The sequence below is a fragment of the Geotrypetes seraphini genome, chromosome 9, assembly GCF_902459505.1.
Source record: "Geotrypetes seraphini chromosome 9, aGeoSer1.1, whole genome shotgun sequence".
Taxonomy (NCBI): domain Eukaryota; kingdom Metazoa; phylum Chordata; class Amphibia; order Gymnophiona; family Dermophiidae; genus Geotrypetes; species Geotrypetes seraphini.
The window spans coordinates 94,955,682-94,978,817 of NC_047092.1; the positions used below are offsets into that span (position 1 = coordinate 94,955,682).

At 45.8% G+C, this 23,136-nt stretch overlaps 1 protein-coding gene across 1 annotated transcript in view; it reads right to left on the reverse strand.

Annotated features, from left to right (window-relative positions):
- The window catches only part of PCCB (propionyl-CoA carboxylase subunit beta), an 892,977-nt gene that overhangs the window by 598,324 nt on the left and 271,517 nt on the right, over positions 1–23,136 (reverse strand). The window contains exon 4 of the mRNA XM_033959104.1: positions 3,177–3,233. Within this exon, the coding sequence (XP_033814995.1) occupies positions 3,177–3,233 (57 nt within the window). The remainder of the gene's footprint in view (positions 1–3,176; positions 3,234–23,136) is intronic.

Genomic DNA, 23,136 nt, shown 5'->3' on the forward strand with positions numbered 1-23,136 from the left:
GAACCTCCTGAAGAAGAAGGGAAGATTGAGGAGAGTTCAAAGCAGATTCTTTTGGTAGACTTGGGACCGGGAGGTTCTGAAAGTTGAGAGAGTAGCCGTGGTGGATGATGTTGAGGACCCATTGGTCCGAAGTGATAACTTCCCACCGGCTGAGGAAAAAAGAAAGACGACCTCCTATAGGTTGAGGTTGCAGGGAAGATGGTTGGACGCTGGCTATGCCCTGGAGAAGTAAGTCAAAAGGGCTGTGTGGATTTCTGTTGAGGAGGCGGCTTGGCAGGCTGTTGCTGTTGTGGTCTAGGTGTCTGCCGTTGCTGCTGACGCTGCCTTCTAGGTTGTTGTGGAGCTGACTGCAGAGGACGAGCCACATAACGGCGTTGGTAGGTCGATTGTTGTCTGAAAGGCCGTGCCGGTGGAGGTTTCTTTTTCGTCTTGAGGAGAGTATCCCAACGTGTTTCATGGGCGGAGAGCTTTTGGGTAGTTGAGTCCATAGACTCTCCAAACAGCTCATCCCCTAAGCACGGTGCATTAGCTAACCGGTCTTGATGTTTGACATCAAGCTCGGATACCCTCAGCCAGGCAAGGCGGCGCATGGCCACAGACATAGCTGTTGCTGGAGAGGTAAGTTCAAAAGTATCGTAAATAGATCTTACCATAAACTTTCTCAGCTGAAAAAGTGAAGAGGAACATTGGCGAAAAGCCAGTCGTTTTCGCTCAGGAAGGTACTGCTCAAAGGAAGCCATGGAGGTAAGGTGATGCTTTAAATAGAATGAAAAATGAAAATCATAGTTGCCAGATCTATTGGCGAGCATTGCATTCTGGTAAAGACGCTTACCAAATTTATCCATGGCTTTACCTTCTCTGCCAGGAGGGACAGAAGCATAAACACTAGCTCCTGAAGACTTTTTAAGTGTAGATTCCACAAGAAGGGACTCATGTGGAAGCTGGGGCTTGTCGAACCCTGGGATAGGGATGACTTTATATAGAGAGTCCAATTTGCGGGGAGCTCCCGGGATAGTAAGAGGAATCTCTAGATTTTTGTAAAATGTTTCCCTCAGTATGTCATGAAGAGGGAGTTTCAAAAATTCTTTTGGAGGCTGGTCAAAGTCAAGGGCATCAAGAAAGGCTTTAGACTTTTTAGACTCAGCCTCCAAAGGAATGGAAAGAGACTCACACATGTCTTTTAAAAAGGAAGTAAAAGACAAAGAGTCATGCTTGGAGGATGGGTCAGGAACAACAGGATCATCCTCATCCGAAGAACATTCACCCTCTGATAGAAAAGGTTCTTCGGAATCACCCCACAGATCAGGGTCCCTAATATTGGAACTACGGTCCCGAGACTCAGGGGTGGATGGTTCCAAGTGACGGGACTTGCGCAGTGACTTACCCGACCTCATCGATGTGGTACCGGGAGAAGTCACCGGACGCATCGGTGCCGAAGTTTGTACCGACTGGTGGTGGGATGTCGGCTCCGGTGCGAGGAGTGGCATCGACACCGATGAGGCCGAGTGTACCGGTACCGAAACAGTGGATGCAGACAATATAGGCTGTTCCACTGCCGGTACCGGTGGCTCAGTACGGACCGGCACCGGGAGATTCGGAGCCAAGATAGCTGGAAGGAGTTGTTGTAATTGCTCCTTAAGCTGTACTTGGAGGATGGCCGCTATGCGATCATCTAATGAAGGCACCGGTACCGCCTTTTTCTTTTGCGGTACCAGCGGTGCCGCTCTACACCCCGGAGATGAGGAGCCCGATGTCGAGGGACTCACCTCAATAGGGGCGGAGCGCTTCCGCTGGCGCCTCACGGTCGGCAGGACTGGACTCGCTGCAATCGAGACCGGAGGACGCTCCAGCGGGGAAGGCTTCTTAGCCGGCTTACCTGGGTGTTGCGACGCCGGTGCGGTGTCACGCGGTGTCGATGAGGTAGGTGCCGGCTGTACCGGAGCCGATACCGGTGTCGATGTCGCGGGATCGGACATCTCGGTACCGAAAAGTAATCGTTGTTGAATTTCACGATTTTTTAAAGTACGTTTTTTTAACGTGGCACAGCGGGTGCAGGTGGACGCCTGATGCTCCGGACCCAGGCACTGTAGGCACCAGTTGTGCGGGTCCGTAAGGGAGATAGGCCGTGCACACCGCCGGCACTTCTTGAACCCTGGCTGAGGGGGCATGAAAGGAAAAACGGCTTCCGCCAAATCGAAGGCCGAGGCCTCGATGGTGGCAGAAGGCCCCGCCGGGGAAAAACCAAAAATGAAGAAAAAATACAAGTTTTTTTTTTTTTTTTAACAAAAATAAAAGAAAAGAAAAGAGGCAATAGAGCCAAGGGGGTTTTCGCGAGCGGGAAGGCGTGGAGAAAAATTTTCAACGGCCGTTGAAAAACGCGTCTTCTTAGCTCCGCGGAAACTAAGAAACTGGGGACCGCGCGCCTGTGTCGGGCGGGAAGGCACTCGCGCATGCGCGATGCAGCCTCTAGAACTTTCCAAGTTCTTAGAGTGCAATCAACTCTAAAAGTGTCCGTACCGGGGCTCCGTCGGTGCCGTCACCCATCAGTCAAGAATATGCTGCCTGCTTGTCCTGGGATAATAATAAAATTTCAGGACATCATATAGGAGGCATGCTGATCCTCAGCAGAATTCTACACTTGTAAGCTATTTTTTTAATTTATGAAAGCTTGATTTCCTGCTTTACCAATAAGCAAACAGGGAACAGAGGGATAAGAAATATCAGTTGAAAATTTTTAAAGTTCCAAAAAGTACTGTTATAAAAAAATAAAATATAGACAGAGAAAACAGAAAGAAGATATTGGAATAAGAATTCAAGAGGAAGTTAAATTAGTGAAAAGAAAACCAGCTAGGTTATTAGACAGAGATTATCAAGTTTTCAAGTTTTATTAAAAATTTGATACAATCAATCGCTTATCTGGACCTCTAAGTGAATTACAAATTTAAAAAAATGGAGGACTAAAATAAACATAAATTATAATTATCATTACATAAAGCTAATAAAAGATAAAGCTTTTAGGAAGTTCTTCCACAGGCAATGAGGTTTTACACACACACACACATTCATTAGTATGGATGAAATGAGTGCTTCACATTTTGAATGGCATCCAGGGGTCATGTACTATACTCCAAAATAATGTAGGGGCAAAGTTCACTTGAGCAATGAAAATACAATACCTTACAAATCTTCTGGGCATGAGCACCAGACAAACTGCCTCCAAACACTGTAAAATCCTACAAATAAAACACATGGAATATTTAGATAATATATATAATTTATAAGTATAAAACACTAAAAATTAAAGGCTTCTTTATTCTGTGCAGCTAAAACAGTAGGAAAAAGCACATCTGAACAAAAATTCAGGAAATTGTATTGTTTAATGGATTCTACTGGTGCTGAGATAGAATAAACCCGTTGAAGGCATTACTCTCCCTTTGCAAAACAAAAGAGAAGGATCAAACAGTCTCATGTAGGGAAACGTAAGAAACAACAAAGCAAGGCAGTTATTCTAAGGTGTATAACAAAACAAGTTTATTATATCCAGTGGTTGATAGCACAAAAAAACTGGACCTGACATAGCTGTGTTTCAGCAAAAAAAACCTTAATCAGCAACCACATGTATAAACTGATAGAGAAGAAACTCCATATACAACCACTGATGAGAAAGGTCAAAGGGTCGCAGGGACCAATACTCAAAATCAGTGTTTCTCAACTTCTTCAAGCCAACAAATACCAACCGAGTACCCCTGCCCAAGCTCTGCCCCAAAACCCACCCCCATAATAATAGTACTAATTTTAACGCAATTCATCCATTTTTCATATACACACAATATAATCTTATTAATACATAATGGTAACCACAAATTTTGAAAACAAAACACACTGTACACACTGAAAATGTTAATTATCATTTATATTCAGGGGTTTTCAAAGAGGTCAAGGCAGATGGCTTTAATATATGCAATCAGTAACAACTATAGAAAAATAGACAAATATAGAGCAAAATATAGAAAAAGAAGGTAAATTTTCAAAACTGACACATTTTGATCACTAAATTGAAAATAAAATCATTTTTCCTACCTTTATTGTCTGGTGATTTCATGAATCTCTAGTTGCACTTTCTTCTGACTGTGCATCCAATATTTCTTTCTTTCTGCCTCCTGCATGCTTCCTCTCTTCCAGACCTCATTCCATTTCCCAATCAACATCTCTCTCTGTCCCTCCATGAGTCCAAATTTTCTTCCTCTTTCCTCCAAGCGGACTCTGCCACTTGACACGTTCCATACCCCCCCCCCCGCTGATTCCTCTCTGCCTCCCTGCCCGCTGCGCCCACCCCGAAACCGACCCTGCCACCCAACATTTTCCATCCCATCCCCCCACCTCCGATTACGCCCTGCCTCCCCACCCACTGCACCACCTCCCCCCCCCCGAAGCTGACCCTGCCACCTGACACGCTGCTGCTGCCGCAGCCGTAACAACTCCAGGCAGGGACGGGTTGGGCCAGGTGTGTGCAGCAACTGCGACTGCATGTGGCCTGTACATAAACCTTCCCCCTCCACCAACGCCAATTCTGACGTCGAAGAGAAGGTTTCCAGCCAACCAATTGCTGCCTGGCTGGCCCAGAACCTTCTCTCTGACATCAGAATTGACATCGGGGGGAAGGCTTGTGGGTCAGCCAAATGCAGTTACTGAACACACCTGGCACATCCCTGCCCGGAAATGCGGAGGTGGCAGGGTAGGGAGGAATGGAGCATGTCGGTTGGCATGGTCGGCTTTGGGGTGGGGGGGTGCAGCAGGCTGGGAAACAGGGAGGAGTCTGCGACAGTGGCGGTGGCTTCAGTGGGATTGGCAAACAGAGATCCCGGGAGGCAAGCAGCTCGCATACCCCCAACAGGTGGCCTGCGTACCCCCTGGGGAACGCATACCGCATACTGAGAAACACTGCTCTAAACTTCCAAAAAATGTGTTATTTTACTTTTTGGAAGGCTTTAACTTCCATATTGATGATCTATCAGTCTCTTATGCTTCAAAGTTCCTTCTTTTACCTCCTCATTCAACCTCTAGCTATTGTCTACTACCCAGTATAGCCACAGCCTTGATCTAGTTCTTTTCTCTCAGTTCTTCCTCTTTCTGATCATCATCTGATAGTTTTCATACATTACCACCTTCCCAGTTTCATCTAGTCACCACCAAAATATTTATCTCCAGGCTACCAGATCTTGCACTTGCTCTCTTGCACTGCCTCATCCTTTCCTTATTACATTATCAGTGTCAATAAGGTAATCACGTGCAACAATACTACTCTCCACCAGGGCAGGATTAATTTTTCGAGGGCCCTTAGGCACACAAGTACACTGGGCCCCATAGCCCTACCCATGCCCTGCCCATGCCCCCATTTAATCATTTGTTTTCTTATTTACTTCTTTATTTCCACTTGTATTTCTTTTTTACTTTTATTATAAAATTCAAAACAACAAAGATTACCATACCAGTGCCAGTGTACAGTTTTAGTTCTATGCAAGTCCCAAAACATCTCTGAACAAATCCCCCTTCCTTCCCTTTAACTTTAATTCTGAACCATTTCCATACGTATATAAAAGTGTTCAAATGCATTGTAAAGGAACAAAACAGGGGAAAACAAAACCACAGACACAAATACAAAGAAACCAAAATGGAATTGTCCAAATCTGAATGATGTGCACTAAAAAAGTGTCCTCAACTCATCTGATAATGTGAAGATCTTTATTCCTCCAATATCACAATGATACATTCAAATGACTCTATGACTCAATGACTCGACATCTACATGTTTCGGCCGACTGACCTGCCTCAGGAGTCTATAAATACATATATACACATAAAAATGAATAACTTCATATAAATTAATAATAAATAACATCATATTAATTTGTATCGTTGAGATAAAAGTTATCTAAAAATACAAAACAATATGCATGTATATCATGACTACATAATGAATCATTTAAACAATGCTGTAATAACAATATTAAAAACAATCAATCAATATAATACTAAGAATCATATTTAATAAAATTAGAACATATATCATAAACAATTTTGTATTGTTAAAAATTAATATAAATGTAAATACACATGAGTAGGAAAAAAATGCCTTTGCATCTAATATAATAAAATGGTAAGCCGCGCATGTGCACTTCCTATATGTGCGCCGGTTTTCCGTGAGCTGTAGCGACACATAGGAAGTGCGCATGCGCGGCTTACGGTTCTTTGAAAGACGCGGCGGTGGCTCCTCTCACGATCCCCGCCTGCGTCGGACTTCCGACGCAGGTGGGGATCATGAGAGGAGCCACCGCCGCGTCTTTCAACTTAAAAAAAAAAAAGTCAAGACGGATGTCGGCCGCCGCAGGCCGCGGCAGCTGTATCCCGCCACGGCCGAGCATGGAGACGGGCCGAAGTTTTTTTCAACTTCAGAGTTAGACTGCTGGAGGCTCGGGCTGTTAGGTCCAACACGCGAAAAGAAAATAAAGAAAACGTTGTCCTCCGCCGAAGAAGCGGAAGGTGGAGGAGGGGCGTGAGGAGCCGGAGAGCTGTATGTAAGTGTGTGTGTGCGTGTGTATAGCCGAGGAGGAAGTGCAGCAGGAGCAAGGAGGTGGGAGAGTGGATTTCCCCTACTTGGATGTCAGGCATCAAGAGGATTGGAGTAAAAGCTTTGGTCCTGTGATCCTCACTCTTTTCCTGGGGCTACTGCTGGACAGGGGGGGGAGCAGGACATAAAGGAGAAGAGCTACTGCTGGACAGGGGGAGGAGGTAAAAATAAGGGAAAAGGGCTGCTAGCACCCGTTAATGTAACGGGCTAAACAACTAGTAAATATATATAACACTAGCTAAAAGATAACGCTTAAATATGTAATTCAAAAAGCATCAAACTAAGAACTTAACAAAACCTAAAATACTCAGTTACCATCACAAACTATAAAAACCATACCTTAAGAATCACGCAGGATTCTATACAGAGAATGCTACCACTCACATAGATTTGACCAAAGTTTCAATAAGGAATATTTTCTAGTTATGTGAACAAGCAAAAAAAAAAGGGGAAAAAGGGGGGGAAGGAAGGGAGAGGGGGAGGGGGAAGGAATAAAAAAGGGGGTATGGGGAGGTGGGAGGAAAAAGGGGAAAAGGGAAGGGGGGAAGGAAAAAGGGGGAGGCAAGGGGGAAAAAAAGGGGAAGGGGAGGGAAGAAGAAAGAGAGGGGGAAGGGGGAAAGAGAGGGGAGGAGGGGGGAGGGGGAGGAAGGGAAAAGGGGAAGGGGGAAAAAGAAGAAGGGGAGGGGATAGGAAAGGGGAAAAAAGGAAGGGTGAGGGAACAGGAAAAAGAAAAAATGTTGAAAACATATATATCCATACAAATTAAATATATAAATCAAACCGCAACCATATTAAAATGTTGAATGTAAGTGTGGCAACTAAAGGACAAGCTGATTTGGAAAAGCTCCCTCACTTTGTATAAAAGGGTAATTAACAAAAATTTGATAAAATAGAATCAAGTCTATGGTAGAACAAGCAAATAGACTAAAACCTGAAAGCAATCTATAATGATGCTTGAAAACCAACAAAAACTACAGCCAACCTTACCTACGGCCTTAGCAGAGAGATCAATGGCACAGAAATCAAGTTAAAATGATGTTGTGAAATTGAAGCCTACAAAAACTAAATTCAACCAACCTTACTTAAAAAATGTTTTCAATGTAACTTACATCATTCTATCTATGTTTGAGTGTCTGGCCGGTTGTCCAATGAAATTTCAAAAACAAACCTACCCAAATACAAATACACAAGTGGCCGAGAAGACACTGAAAACGGTAAAACTAGCCAATAACATTGTAAATAAAAGAGGAACCAACAGCAGTCGGGCCCTAACCTCGATTTACTAGGCATAACAGATGGTTAAGAAAGCATAACAGATAAATAGAACATTGCTTACGGCGTATGCATCCAACTACGACCGACTGGTGCCAAACATCTCGCTGCTAGAAAAAGGGGAAAGTACCGGAAGGGTGTACTATAACACCAGCGGGAGCGTGTGATGTGGCGCGCTTACCTAATTAACTGATGTGCCTGAATTTGAAGTAACCTTAAGGGAAAATATAAGCGTTGCCTTTAGTGCCATGCTAATTAAAAATAAAGATAAATAAAAAGAATAAAGGAAAAAAATAAAAAAGAAGAAGAATTTCATGCGGACTGAATATGCTAATGGAGACAAGTTGATGGGCATTAATTCACCATAAAGGATATATAAACACATTAACATAATTAAGTGCTTTTTGAAGATTTATTGTCAAGAATATCCTATATGCCCATATGGCCTTTTGAAGGGAATCATTTTCCCTAACTTATGTTTAGTTAAAAAAGGTATATATATGTTAAAAAATGTATATGTTATAAAAAGAAATATTCAACAATAAGGCCACCTTGATTCTAGTACACATAAAATACTGTAAAAATATGATTAATAAAAAATAGAATTAATGAAAAATAGACCACAGGCATATCTAAATGATGTCCTGATAGAGACAAAACATAACATAGGAACCATGGAGTTTTTGTGATACAAAAATAAGGAAAACGGAAAGTACTTATGCTCTCATAACCTATAAATAATCACAAGAATGGTCTCAGGTCGAGTTCCATATTCAACCCATTGGGCGTCACTGTATTGAAGTTATGAATGTAACGTTGTTCTTCTTTCAAGAGCAAAGAATCTAGATCACTTCCCCTCCATCTTGTTTGAATAACCCTTAACACAAAAAACTTTAAATCCTCAATGCTGGAGATCACGTGATGCACTGAGCCAAGGCAGAAGCAGGCTGCCTGAGCTCCCAGGCCCCGAGTCCTGAAGCGCCCTGTTACTAATCTAATCTAATCCTTAGGTTTGTATACCACATCATCTCCACGTTCGTAGAGCTCGACGCGGTTTACAGTAGGAGAAATAGGAAGGAACTACAACAGAGGGTTAGAGGTAGAAGTGGGAAGAAAATTTACAGGACTTGGGATGGCAAGATATAAGAGTTTCCTTGATTCCTAAGTTGGAGGGAGACTTACATTTTTTGAGAAAAGCCAGGTTTTCAGATGTTTGCGGAAAACTTGGAGAGAGCTCAAATTCCGAAGAGGGGAGGTAAGGTTGTTCCAGAACTCAGTGATTTTGAAGTGGAGAGAGGTCCCTAGCTTTCCTGTGTGGGAAATGCCTTTTAGCGAGGGGAAGGATAGTTTTAATTTCTGGGAGGATCTGGTGGTATTAGGGTTTGAGGAATTCCAAGAAAGAGGGATAAAGGGAGGGAGGATACCATATAGGATTTTGAAAGTTAAACAGGCGCATTTATAGTGGACTCTGGCGATTATCAGAAGCCAGTGGAGCTTGGCCAGGAGCGGGGAGACATGGTCAAATTTACTTTTAGCGAAGATGAGCTTGGCCGTGGCATTCTGAATCCGTTGGAGTCTGTGGAGGTTTTTCTTAGTTAGGCTTAAGTAGCTTACTAGCCTTTGGAGGTGAGCCGGGAGACAGCGCTTTGCAGCGCTTGCTGTGCACAATATATGGACAGATTTCTGTCATCTCCTGCGTCGCCGATGTCCACCCGCACTCAAAAAAAGGATCGGGACTGCCCGCAGGACGGTGCTGACATAATGGCGCCGGTCACCTCCACAGCCGCGATTCAGCAAATAGCACCGGAGGCGCTGACGGCCCTCACTCAAGCAGTAACAGTGGCAATGCAGCCCAGCATAGAAAAACTTTCTGGACACCTCCAAAAGCTTGAAAATCTACTTATGGAGACTACTAGCCGCACCACAGTGCTGGAGACTCAGGTTTCCAGTGTCGAGGATACACAGCAGGCACATAACACCACGCTACAGGAACTGCAGGCTCTGACTCAAAAACAAGGAGAAAGACTGGATGATCTTGAAAACAGATCCAGAAGATCTAACTTACGTTTTTTGGGGATTCCGGAAACAGTACCTGGTCCTAAGCTCCTGCAGGTGCTGGAGGCCTGGCTGACCAGTTCCTTTTCCTTGAAGGAGGGCCTGGGACCTATTCGACTGGAGAGAACACACCGGCTAGGCCGAGAACAAGCAAGAAAGGCGAGGCCTCGCATGGTAATAGCCAAACTTTTAAACTATAACCATAAAGTGGAAATCTTGCGCAAATATAAACAACTTCGGGAGACTTTAGCATTTGAGGAGTCTGAGGTGCGCATTTTCCAGGACTACTCTGTGGCCCTAACGGAGCGCAGGAAGCAATTCTACCCACTTTGCTCCTCTTTGGCTGAAAAAAAAATACGCTTTCTCTTTTTATATCCAGCCACTTTGAAAATTTACCATCAGGGACGCTGGCAGGTATTTGAGGCCGCGGCTGAGGCAGCCCTTTATGTGAACACTCAGGTGTTGCCCCAGTCGAACCTTACATGAGAGAGCACATGGTGTGCTTCCTTGTTTGTCACATGCTCCTGTGTGCCTGTGGCATTGTGGATGCACCGGGATCTCCTGGTTTGGGGGAAGCCTGGATCTCAGATAATATGGCTGTTACTTGCTATTCTGGTTTAAGTTTGTTTACAATTTTGTGTTTTTTCCTGTTCTAGTTCAGAAATTGATATACTGTATATTTGAGCTCATCCTAATGTTCATTTGCTCTGCAGACTGCTCCTATGACTATTGTATTTACTGTATGGGAACTCGGGGCCCGGAGTGGCATTGTTTTGTGATCTTTCACACCTTTGGGACCGCCTAGGGTGAACCTGAGGCTGTGACCACAACCATGCAATTGGAGAGAAGGTTGGGAAGGGGGGGAGTCCTTGGCCTACGTGGTTGCTGCTGGTATTCTTTCGATTATTGGGAAGGGTGGGATCAGACCCTGCTGCGAGACTCCTGCACCTGACATTTACCATGGTACTGGTGTTGCTCGGGCGGGTCCTGAGCGTCATGTGGCTGCCCTGGGTATGGCTGGGAACCCAGGGTGGATTTTTTCCGCACTTAGCATTTTATATGTTTGTACTAGACCCTTTTGTATCTGCTGGCTAACACTTTGAGAATAGTATCCTGGAATGTTTCGGGCATTACCTCTCCCATAAAACGAACAAAACTTTTAACACAGCTCAAACGACATAAGGTAGACATAGCCTGTCTGCAAGAAACCCGACTTACAGACTTAGAACATCAGAAATTGAGGAGGTCCTGGGTAGCAGCATCTTCAACTCATAAGCGGGCAGGGGTGGCGATACTGATTAGTAAGACATTGCCTTACACTGCAAAAGTAGTAGCCTCGGACCCACAGGGCCGTTACCTCTTGCTGCAGCTGTCAGTAGGCACATATTCCTTTTACTTGATGAATGTATATGCACCTAATACCTATGACCATTTCTTCTTTGAGGGTCTAACTGCCATGCTTCTTGGGCGGGTTACTGATCTGGTATACATTGCAGGGGATTTCAATCAGGTGTTTGACCCGACTTGTGATCGTTCTCAGCCGGGACCTGGTGCGAGTATATCTCATACCAGAGGCCTGCCCTATCTTTGCGCCACTTTAGATCTGGTGGACCCGTGGAGAATTCTCCATACCACTGAATGGGATTACACACACCACTCCAGAGCACATAACACACAATCTAGGAAGGATTACATCCTTACCACGCGCAGAGCATTTTTAAATGTGGATGCAGCGGTAATAGGCCCGGCGGTGATTTCAGATCACGCGATGATCTGGCTAGATGTGAATGTGGGCTTCAGTTTACGCGGACCTGTACGTTGGCGCTTCCCTAGTTATCTATTTTCTGATGACCATTTCAAAACATACCTAACGACTAAATGGGGTGAATTCCTAGACTTTAATGGTCAGCATAGCAATGATCCGACACTGTTTTGGAGCATGGCTAAGGTGGTGCTCAGAGGAGATTGTATAGCTTATGTAATAGCACGTAATCGCCGTTTGTCCCGGGGAATACTGCGGTTGGAAAAAGAACTAGCAAGCGCTAAGCGTCAGTATACCCTGTTCCCGACCCGCCACGCTAGGGAACACTTAGCTTCCGTGGAAACGACCCTCAACTCCCTATATACATGAGCATACGATGAAAATGCTCTTGTATCAAAAATTTTGCTACCATCGCTATGAAAATTGGGCAGGGAAGTTATTAGCCCACTTGACTTCCCAGGCGCGGGGTCACCGTTATGTTTTGGGATTGAGGGATAGTACGGGCCAAATTCAACACACTACTGAACACATTGCACAAATTTTTCAGTCCCACCTCGGGAAGATATATGGGCGCCGGGACTCGGGAGCTGAACTCCTTATTAAGGACTATTTCACGGACTCTGGTTTACAGCCGCTCTCTGAATCGGATGTTAGGTTTCTTAATGCACCCATCACCTCTAAAGAACTACATAAAGCTATCCACAATCAACGAAATTTTTCGGCTCCAGGGCCGGATGGCTTTACGGCAGAATTTTATAAACTGCTCTCAGGGCAGCTTAGTCCTTTTTTAAGGGACTATTACTCCCAGGTAATCCAGGATGAACATTTCCCAGGAGAAGCGCATGAGGCTTTAATCACGTTGATATTGAAGCCTGGCAAAGACAGTTCAGCTCCCGAGTCCTATCGCCCAATTTCTTTGCTGAATGTAGGTATCAAAATTCTGTCCAAAATCTTAGCTGATAGATTAGCGACCCTTCTCCCTGATGTGATTGCATCCACACAAGTCGGCTTTGTACAGGGTAGACAAGCAGTACACAACGTACGTAAAGCATTGATAGCCTTAGCGCACACGCAATTCCATCACACTCCTATGCTTCTACTCAGTTTGGATGCGGCACAAGCGTTCGACCAGGTCAATTGGACGTACCTCTTTGAGGTACTAAATTGTATGGGGATATCTGGCTGGTTCGCCTCAGCATTACGCCCTTTATATTCCACTCCAACAGCAAGACTACTTACAATGACACTATTACTGACCCAATACCTATTGAGAGGGGAACTAGACAGGGCTGTCCCTTGTAACCCCTCTTATTTTTATTGTACCTCGAACCCTTTCTTCGCACAGTGTCTCAGGACCCCGACATAGTGGGTGTGGACTTCGGGATGCATTCACTCAAAGTGTTGGCCTTTGCAGATGACCTATTATTTTTGCTAACTGACCCCGCTCACTCTGTTCGATATTTATTGCAAGCGCTTGACGAATTCAAATTTTATTCGGGATTTACATTGAACTACCAGAAATCTATGGCCCTAGCTAGCCCCATGACACTACAACAGACATGGAGCGGTCACTTCCCATTTACGTGGGCTCAGACTTCAATTCGCTATTTGGGAGTACAGATCCCCAGAGACCTTACGACCCTGTACACCAGCAATATCACCCCATTGCTTCAAGACACCTCACAACATCTACAGAATTAGTCCACTTTTCCCTTATCGGTGGCAGGCCGGGTAGCCCTTTTTAACATGGTGCTCTTTCCCAAATGGTTATATCGCTTTCAGGTTTTACCTCTGCTGCTGTCCCATGCCCATAACATTCGTTTAACGAAAGAGCTACAGCGTTTTCTATGGGGTGGTAAGCAACCACGTATGCCCTTGCTACGGATGTGTTTGCCCAGGGATAGGGGGGGCTATGGTTTATTAAATATACGTTGGTATGCTATGGCTTGTCAGATGAGACATATTAATGATTGGTTTAGAGGAACATCTGATTTTTCTGCTACACCACTGGAGTTATCTTTGCTGGCTCCGTTCCATGTGAGCTATTTTCTACATGTGGCGGATCCGAGGATGCGTCCTTTGGTGTCTCACTACCCCATTTTTACGCCGGCCAGAAGGACATGGAGATGGATCTGTAAAACAGCCAAATTGTCTTCTAGGGTGTCTTTATATTTGCCTATACTGGGCAATGGAGCTTTCCAGCCGGGCATGCAAAATGCCACCTTTCTTAGGTGGCAAGCACAAGGTCTACAATATATTTTTCACCTGTTTTCGGAGGAGGGAATCCTGGTCACATTTGCCGAGCTGCAACGGACTTTTGACCTACAGGCTAATGATCTCTTCGCCTATTACCAGATCCGTCACTATGTTCAATCCCTCCCAGTGGCTGCCCTTACTGAAGTCTGCAGGGAGGCGCTTTCGGAACTCTTCAGCCTTTCAGCCCAACAGAGGATTCCTCTACGATTTCATATTGTGGGGATCCGGGATTGCTAACCAAGTACGAATCTGGATATATTAGCGACAGCGACTGAGGACTTGCATTGCCAGTTGACTGCTCAACAGTTACAATGGGTCCTGAAGAACATTCAGAAAGTGTCACCCAATATTACTCACTGGGAAATGCAATTGAAAATTGTTCTTAGACTTTACATTCCACCGGAACGTGCAGCCCAGATGGGGATTACTGAGTCGCATTCTTGCCCGAAATGCAATCAGGTTCACGCATCTTTGAGTCACATGTTTTGGACCTGCCCCGCAATCCAGCAGTTTTGGAGACATCTTGGCCTATATACTACATTGCTTTGGGGAAGGCAATGGCTTCCACAGCCGAGGGCGTTATTTGGATTTTATAATATAGCCTCGCCCAAACCCAGGGGAATGTCAGCATTTATCTCCAGAGCTCTTTTGATGGGAAAAAAGTCCATCCTCACCAACTGGTTCTCCCGTGATCCCCCGTCATATGCACAATGGAGATCCCTAATGATATTGCACGCAACACTGGAGAGACGCATGGTGGGAGACTTGATTCTTGGTCCAGGTCGCAAATTTTGTCAGGTGTGGGAGCACTTCTGGCAGGACCTCACACCGCGTGCTTGCAGTAGACTTTAGAATCTTTAAGATTTTATTCCCACTCTCAGCTGTTGGACTGGCCATGGACTCTTGGGGAGGGGGGGATGGGAAGGGAACTGATTATATTATTGAAAATGTTATTTCCTGAATGGTACTACTGTTTGTATTTGCTTCTTACTGCTGGAATAATAAAAATCATTTAAACATAAATCCTCAATGCAACGGCCTTTTTCATACCAATGTTCCATAATAGGTGCTGACTGTATGTTCCTGCTAATACAACTTCTATGTTCGATCAATCTAGTTTTAACCATACGTTTGGTTTTGCCAATATACCACTTGAGACATGGACATATAATTGCGTAAATCACATTAATAGTGTTACAATTGCTATGTTCTCTTAATCTAACATTTGCACCAGTGACTGGATGTAAAAAATCTTTAACAGTCATGCTATGTTTACAAATGGAACATTGTCCACATGGTGTGTGTCCAACTGGGCCATTGGTATTCTCTCTCTGATCCGGAAGTGTAGATGGTACTAACATATTCCTAAGGTTCCTGTTTCTGGAAAATGCTACCACTGGAGTGATATTTTTAAAACATTCATGTATCCCTAAAATGTGCCAATTTTTCTTAATTATATCTTGAATATTGTGAGAAAGATGGGAAAACCTAAGTGTGCATACTAGGTCTGGTTTAGGTTTATCCGATATCAGATTCAATAACATCTCTCTATGTTGGGTTTGTGCCCTTTCAAGACAATTTTGCACACAATCCTCTGGATAACCCCTTGACAAAAAATTATTTACCATCACTGGTGCCTGTCATTCAAATTCCAAGACGTCAATATCGTGTAAAACACACATTTTGTCACAAAACACCTCGTCATAATTGAGCCACAACTAACCACCGAACCGCTGCTAGGCATCCAATACAGTGTCGGTGTATGCCAACAAAGGACTATAATCACCTATGTGCTCCCAGCCCCACACATTAGCCAAACGCAAAAAGGAACACATTTCTCAAGACGAGCAGCACGCGCGTGCCCTTCCACCTTCCGAGCCTTTTTCTTACTCCGCTTGCTCACCCGCCCCTCCATCAACCTAAACACATCTATACATTCCCTTTTACAAATCTTCCGTCTCAATGTCCGGGGAACCTTTTCCCACAACTCAGAAAGCGCAATTAAAGCAGGCGCACCCCGAGCCTGACCACCTGACTCTACTGTGGCCCTCTGGCCCTCCCCCAGCCGAAGATTGTGAGGAAGAGGAAGAAGAATCAGAGAACGAAGGCAAGGAAGATGAAGCATGCCCCCGACCCCTACACCTAGCCCTACGCTTCCGCTTAGGCCCCTTACCCCTCCACATGAGATAGCCCCATTACCCGAACCAGAAGCACCCGATGGTTCTTCCATTCCAGAAATAGACGGGGCAGTGGCGCCATGCACAGCAGCCACCATAGACTCTGGACGAACTTCCTTCGCACTCCAATCTTCCGAATAGACTCCACCCGATAACACTCCACTGGCAGACATAGTTGCAGGGCCGTGAACCCTGGAACCCTCCCTGCTCAAGAATAGGAGCATAGGCCACACCCATTCCACCAACCTCGCTGACTCCCGAGCCACCGGAAAGTGTTGCAGAGCTAACAGGAGGCCCAACATGCTGCTTCTGCACAGAAGGAAAAACCTCCATCCGGGAAGCATCAGTCAAGGTCAGTAAATCTCCTGCAGACGAAGTTGGATCAAACCCCGCCCCCTGAAAACTAACGGCCGTCGAACGGACCCCAGCAGACCTACCCCGGCCCTTTCCAGTAACACGGCCCTGACTGCCGCGACGCTTACGCTGCCCCACCGAAGCTGCAGCCATCGCAGACAGGGCAGACAGCATAGAGGGACGGCACGGCAGGGAATCAGCCGTATGAACCTGATCCAATGCATTATCCTCGGCAAAGGAATTGCCCGCATGCAGGGACAGGTCCACCGGCTCGGTTCCGACCTGCTGCCATCAGCTCCGACTCTACTGCTTGCCCCAACTGCCGACGCCATGCCGCCGAGAAGGAACACTGCAGAAAGCTGCCCTCCAGGAGTCAGGAACCCCTGACCCTGGAAGATGCCGACTTAAATACCCCACCCCCCGCTCGACCTTCCATGCCCTAACCAATCAGAAGTTGCGATCAGTCAGGGCAGGAAGAAGCCCTACCCCCTACCTTTCCCTACTCTGCCGCCTGATCTCGACAGGTGATTAACAGGGCCCTCCAGCTCCATATTAAATTTCACCCGTTGAGACAAGCTCTCAGGCTTACACATTCATCTAACATTGGACTAGGACTCGAACATGAGTTGATGGTACCAACAACCTTTGTCGCCTGGTTTCTGCTTTCCTCATCTTGTCATTTTCTTCCTTCCATCCACTGTCTGCTCCTTCCAGAAACTGTCTGCCAACACCATTCCACCTTTTCATTTCTCTTCCAGCCCTCCCCCCGCCCCCCCCCCTTGTCTGGCATCTCTCTCCTTCCATCTATCCTTCCCTCCCTCTCTCTCTCTTCTCATTTCCTCCACTGAGATCTGATATTTCTGTCTCTTCCCACCCCCCCACCCCCTGTCTGCTCTGGCATCTCTCTCTTCTCTATTTTCTGCTTCTGTCTAAATTAAATTATCTTACTATTCAGTCCTGTTTTCCTCTTTTCACTGTCTACCCACAGATTGCCAACCCTTTCCTTCATCCCTCCACTATCTCACTCTCTTTTCCCCACATCCAGCATATGTCCTTTTTCCATTCAACATCTGCTCTCCCCTCTAAACTGACCATCTGCCCTCTTCTCTCTCCCTTCTCCCCACTTCCATCATCTGCCCCTTCTCTCCTTCTCTTCCTCCACCCCAATTCCATCCTGTTATCCTACCCCCTCACCTCACCACTGATGCTTTCCCACATGCTTCTGATGCTGAAGGCACAAGTTCTCCCCACTCGCATCATCTGCCCTCTTCCCTCTCTCTCTCCCTTCTCATATCTTCCCTCTTCTCTCTCTCTCTCTCTCCCTTTTCCCCACTTCCATCATCTGCCCACTTAACCTCTCCCCCTAGCTGGCCCATCTCCCTCCTCCTAACCTTCACGGGTCACCTTTCCGATGTTTTCTTTGTCAAATGGGCCCCGGCATCGACAGCAAATATTATCTTACAAGTGGTGCTTAGCCAAAGCTTCCCCTCCGATGAAAGCCTCCAAGGAGGAAACAGGAAGCTGCGTCAGAGGGGAAGCTTTGGGCCAAGCACCCCTTGCAAGATAATACTGTGTTCCCCTGAAAATAAGATAGTGTCTTATATAAATTTTGGATCCAAAAAATGCACTATGGCTTATTTTCGGGGGATGACTTATTTTTTCATGCACAATGATCATCTCTCTATTCCTCTCCTCCACCTCAATTCTTCCTCTTTCCTTTTGCTCCCCCACTTGTGCAGCATCTTTCCTTCCCTCTCACCCATCTCCTTGTGCCTTCCCTCTGCAGCATCTTTTTATCCCTCACATCCCCCCCAAAGCAGAACTCTTGAGCAGTATCTTTTAATCCCTCCCACCCCCGTCCTCCCCCCCACGCAGCCAAATCCACACTGACCCTCCCATCTCTCCCTCCCATCCAAACTCCGCCGACCCTCCCACTGTGAGACGACCGACAAACCTCCCTCCAGTAGTGTCGGTAGCCACAGTACTCTAAACAGGCTGCTTTGCGGCCTTCTCCTTCCAGTGATTCCCTCTGCTGCGTCACTGATGAGAAGGCCGTGAAGCAGCCTGTTTAGAGTACTATGGCTGTCAACACTGCTGGAGGGAGGTTTGTTGGTCATCTCGTGGTGGAAGGATCGGCGGGATTCGCATGGGAGGGAGAGATAGGAGGGTCGTTGGGAGTTCGGCTGTGCCGGGAGGGCCACGAATCCAGCTGCCAGCGAATCCAGCAAGGGGGGAGAAATGCCAGAACCGTGAGGACCCACTTGACCCTAAAGCACCGCACTGGCAGGCCCCCCTGACAATTTCGGGCCCTTGGCACGTGCCTACTGGGCCTACCCTTTAATCTGGCCCTGCTCTCCACTGCTTTTGACACCCTTGCTCCTTCTCTTCTTCCACCTCCATCCTCCTGTGAGCTGTACCAAATGGCATTTGCTCTACCTCCAGAATTTACTCCCTAAATTTTAGCATCCACTCTGTATATGCTAGCAGAGTGAATATGAAATGTGTAGCATTTTATTTGCCAATGAAAATTTCTACAACCATCCGACAAAGTCTCTTACTTCTAAACCTTGCCATCTCTTTGCCACACTCAACTGACTCCTCCAAGCCCCCATTTTCTGCTCAGAGTATAGCGAATTCCTTGAGATGAGTAATCTTGAGTTCTCTACCAAGTCATAGAAACATGATGGCAGATAAAGGCCAAATGACCCATCTAGTCTGTCCATCCACAGTAACCATTTATTTAATTTCTGTGGTGTACAGCATCAAACAAAAAAAGGGCCCAAATCTTCCACAGTCAAAAATGGGAATCTAGACACAAAAGAAGAAAAGAGAATGGAAACCAATGATCTTGACAAGGCGTTTATTAAAATATAAGTCAAATAGAAGGTGTTCTAAGTGAGCCTGAACAGAATGGCTGCTTAGATTAGAGCTCCCGTGAGGAAAGCTCAAAATTTGTTGTTAATATCGGGTTAACTTAATACATTCACTTCAATCTTTGTGAATTAATTGACTAAACTGGACTCAAGCTGAGGATGTCTACTGGAAAGGGGGGTAAGCGTCCAAAATCTTATTTGGTGTCTCTAGCAAAAAGTAATGGTTCTAAAGAGGATGGGAATCAGTTACAGATTGTAATTGATGAGATCAGATCAGTTAAAGATTTGATTATGGAAGCAAAAGAAGATAATATATACTACAAAAAACATAATCCGTTAGACCATTTGACTACCCTAAACTGTAAAAATCCAACAATTCAAAGACTGGCTTACCAGAAATGCTCAAATTTTTAGTGACTAGCTAATTCCATATTGATCACGCTGAGGCAGCCAAAAACATGGCCGCAGCGTCTCAGACAGTGTTGAAAAAAGAAACACCCCATGACGCAAAAAGGCACAGCTACCAATCAGAGGCTGGAACTAAACTATACATACTAAATCCCACCCACCTCATACCAGATTATATGGCTAGGGTCATCCAGTCACTGGTTTCGTTAAGACCATGAGGGGTCATTGTATTAAGCTCAAACATCCAACAAAGTTCTTTAAGATTCAAGGTATGTTCAATATATCATCCCCGACTCTGAGGAAGAACAAAACGCGGAGGGGAATGATACAGTCATGTTCTAAGCCAAGCTAAGTAGCACTTTATATTTCCTGAACTTATTTATGAATTTTTGAACAAGCACTGGCACTTTATAATGAATTAACAAATGAACACTCTGAAGAAAGAACCTTTATATGTAAAATAAGAAAAATATTTATTAATTTTAATGAATAGAGTTTAAATAAGTTACATAAGGTGGACTGTCATTAATTATATTGTTCCAATGAGGATAGCTACCACACTAAATTCAGAATGAATCAATCTTTTAAGTGTGGCATACTGAGGAACTTGTAAACAGACTGTCCTGATAAATATCAAACTGTAGAATTTAAAACAGTGGTGATTAAGGTATCTTTAAGCTATTTGACAAATTCGAACTTTGTGCACACTTTAGTATTGGTAATTAGCTAATAACATTGCTTCTTTAGGCAGTTTTAAATTCAATATGCTTGTTTGGATGTGTCCTGTTTATGTGCTGGCTGAATCACAAAATAAAATGCCTCAACTGTATTTAGAAGATCACTTTGGAAACATCCAAAATCTACCTAAACCTCATTCAGAGAAACATCTATCTAAAGCCCAAACAAAGCTCAACGGATGACCTAGAGGGGTGCCTAAATAGCATCTATCCTACTAACACAGTGGTCTCAAACTCAAACCCTTTGCGGGGCCACATTTTGGATTTGTAGGTACTTGGAGGGCCGCAGAAAAAATAGTTAATGTCTTATTAAAGAAATGACAATTTTGCATGAGGTAAAACTCTTTATAGTTTATAAAACTTTCCTTTAACAGTTAAAAGGAAAGATATATAAACTATAAAGAGTTTTACCTCATGCAAAATTGTCATCTAATATAATAAAATGGTAGGACGCGCATGCGCACTAAAAAAATCGTGTTCCCTGATGCTTCGGGAAAACACGATTGCGCATGCGCGGATTTTACGTCACCACTTGCTCGCGGCAACTTTCAAATAAAAATAAAAAATTACACAGCTGCAGCGGCCTTCCTCACCCCCGCCTCTCACTGTCAATGGTACCGGCTCCTCTCTCGAACTACACCAGGATCGAGAGAGGAACTGCAGCGCCGGCTTTCAACTTAAAACAAAAAAAATTAAAAAAACCCAACTGGAGATCGCCGCTCTCAACCCCCTCCCCCCCAACTGGAGATCGCCGCTCTCAACCCCCTCCCCCCCCAACTGGAGATCGCCGCTCTCACCCGCTCCCACTGTGCAAACCCCCCCCAACTGGAGATTGCCGCTCTCAACCCCCTCCCCCCCAACTGGAGATCGCCGCTCTCACCCGCTCCTACTGTGCAAACCCCCCCCAACTGGAGATCGCCGCTCTCCCCCCTTTCCCCCCCAACTGGAGATCGCCGCTCACACCCGCTCCCACTTTGCAACCCCCCCCAACTGGAGATCGCCGCTCTCACCCCCTCCCCCCCAACTGGAGATCGCCGCTCTCACCGGCTCCCACTGTGCAACCCCCCCCCATGGGAGGATGCGCCGCAGCAAAGTGCTGCACAGGTACTGGAGGGGGAGAGACATATCGCTTCTGCACCGGTACAAACATCCCTCCAGCGTTCGCACTCGCTGCACGTTAAACAGGCTGCTTCAGCCTTTCTCCTGCAGTTGAGTCCCTTTGCTGTGTCACTGATTACGTCATCAATGACGCAACAGAGAGCCTCAACGGCAGAAGAAAGCCGAAACAGCCTGTTTAACGTGCAGCGACTGCCAACGCTGGAGGGAGGTTTGATATTAAAGTCATCTTGCTGGGAGATCAAAGAGCGTTTACAATTCGCTGCTGTTGCTGGCTTCAGGCCTTCCTCTCTGCCCGGTCCTGCCTACTTCCTGTTTTCATGAAGACAGGACCGGCCACAGAGAAAGACCTGAAGCCAGCAACAGCAATGAATTGTGAATGCTGCTGCTGACCAATGAAGTAGTTAAATGAGGAAAGGGAGCAGAGGGGGAGAGAATGCCTTGGAGGGAAGGAGGAAGGTATGCCAGACCAAGGCAAAAGGAAGGAGGAGATGGAGAGAGGCCATATGGGAGAGAAAGAGAGAGATAGAAAGAGAAGAGAGGGCAGTGAATGGAAGGGGCAACATAGAGGGTGAACAGTATTCTAGCACCCGTTAATGTAACGGGCTTAAAGACTAGTTTCTTTAATAAGACATTAACTATTTTTTCTGCGGCCCTCCAAGTACTCTATTTTTTCTGCAGCACTCACATTTAAAGTTTAATATCTTTTCTTTCTCAAAACTGGCACGTTTCAATCACTAAATTGAAAATAAAATCATTTTCCTACCTTTGTTTGGTAATTTCATCAGTCTCTGGTTGCACTTTATTCTTCTGACTGTGCATCCAATATTTCTTCCCTTCTTTCAGCCTCCTGTATGCTTCCTCTCCTCCAGACCTCATTCCCTCCCCCAACTTTTTCTTTCTTTCTCTATGTCTGTCTGTCTCTGATTCTGTGTCCCATTTTTTGCTTTGTTTCTGGCTCCCTGTCCCCCCCTTCTTTCTTTCTTCCTTCCTGCCCTCCCCCATGCCACTGCCGCCGGGGAATAGGCTGCTGCTGCTGCCGCCGCCATCGGGAACAGGCCGAGATCTCCATGCTTCTCTTCTCCACGGGGCCGACCGCCCGACGTCAATTCTAACGTCAGAAAGGATGTTCCGGGCAGCCAGGCAGCGATTGGCTAGCCAGAACGTCCTCTCGACATCAGAATTGACGTCAGGCGGCGAGAGAAGCAGGGAGATCAAAGAGCACGGTGCTGGCCTGTTCCCCGATGGCAGCGGTGAGAAGGGAAGGGAAGCAGGTTGGGCACCACTGCTCTAGACGAGCCGCACTCTAGGGAGAACAGTGGAGGGTGGCCAGCCGTGTGGACCGCCCCCCCCTTGGTATGCCACTGGAGCAGCAGCGTGTCTGGCCGGCTCGTTCCGTTCAAAGCCGCAGGTGGTGGCTCCTTGCGAGATCCGCGCCTGTGTCTGAAGCCTCTCTGATGTTGTAATGTCAGAGAGGCTTCCGATGTAGGAGTGGATA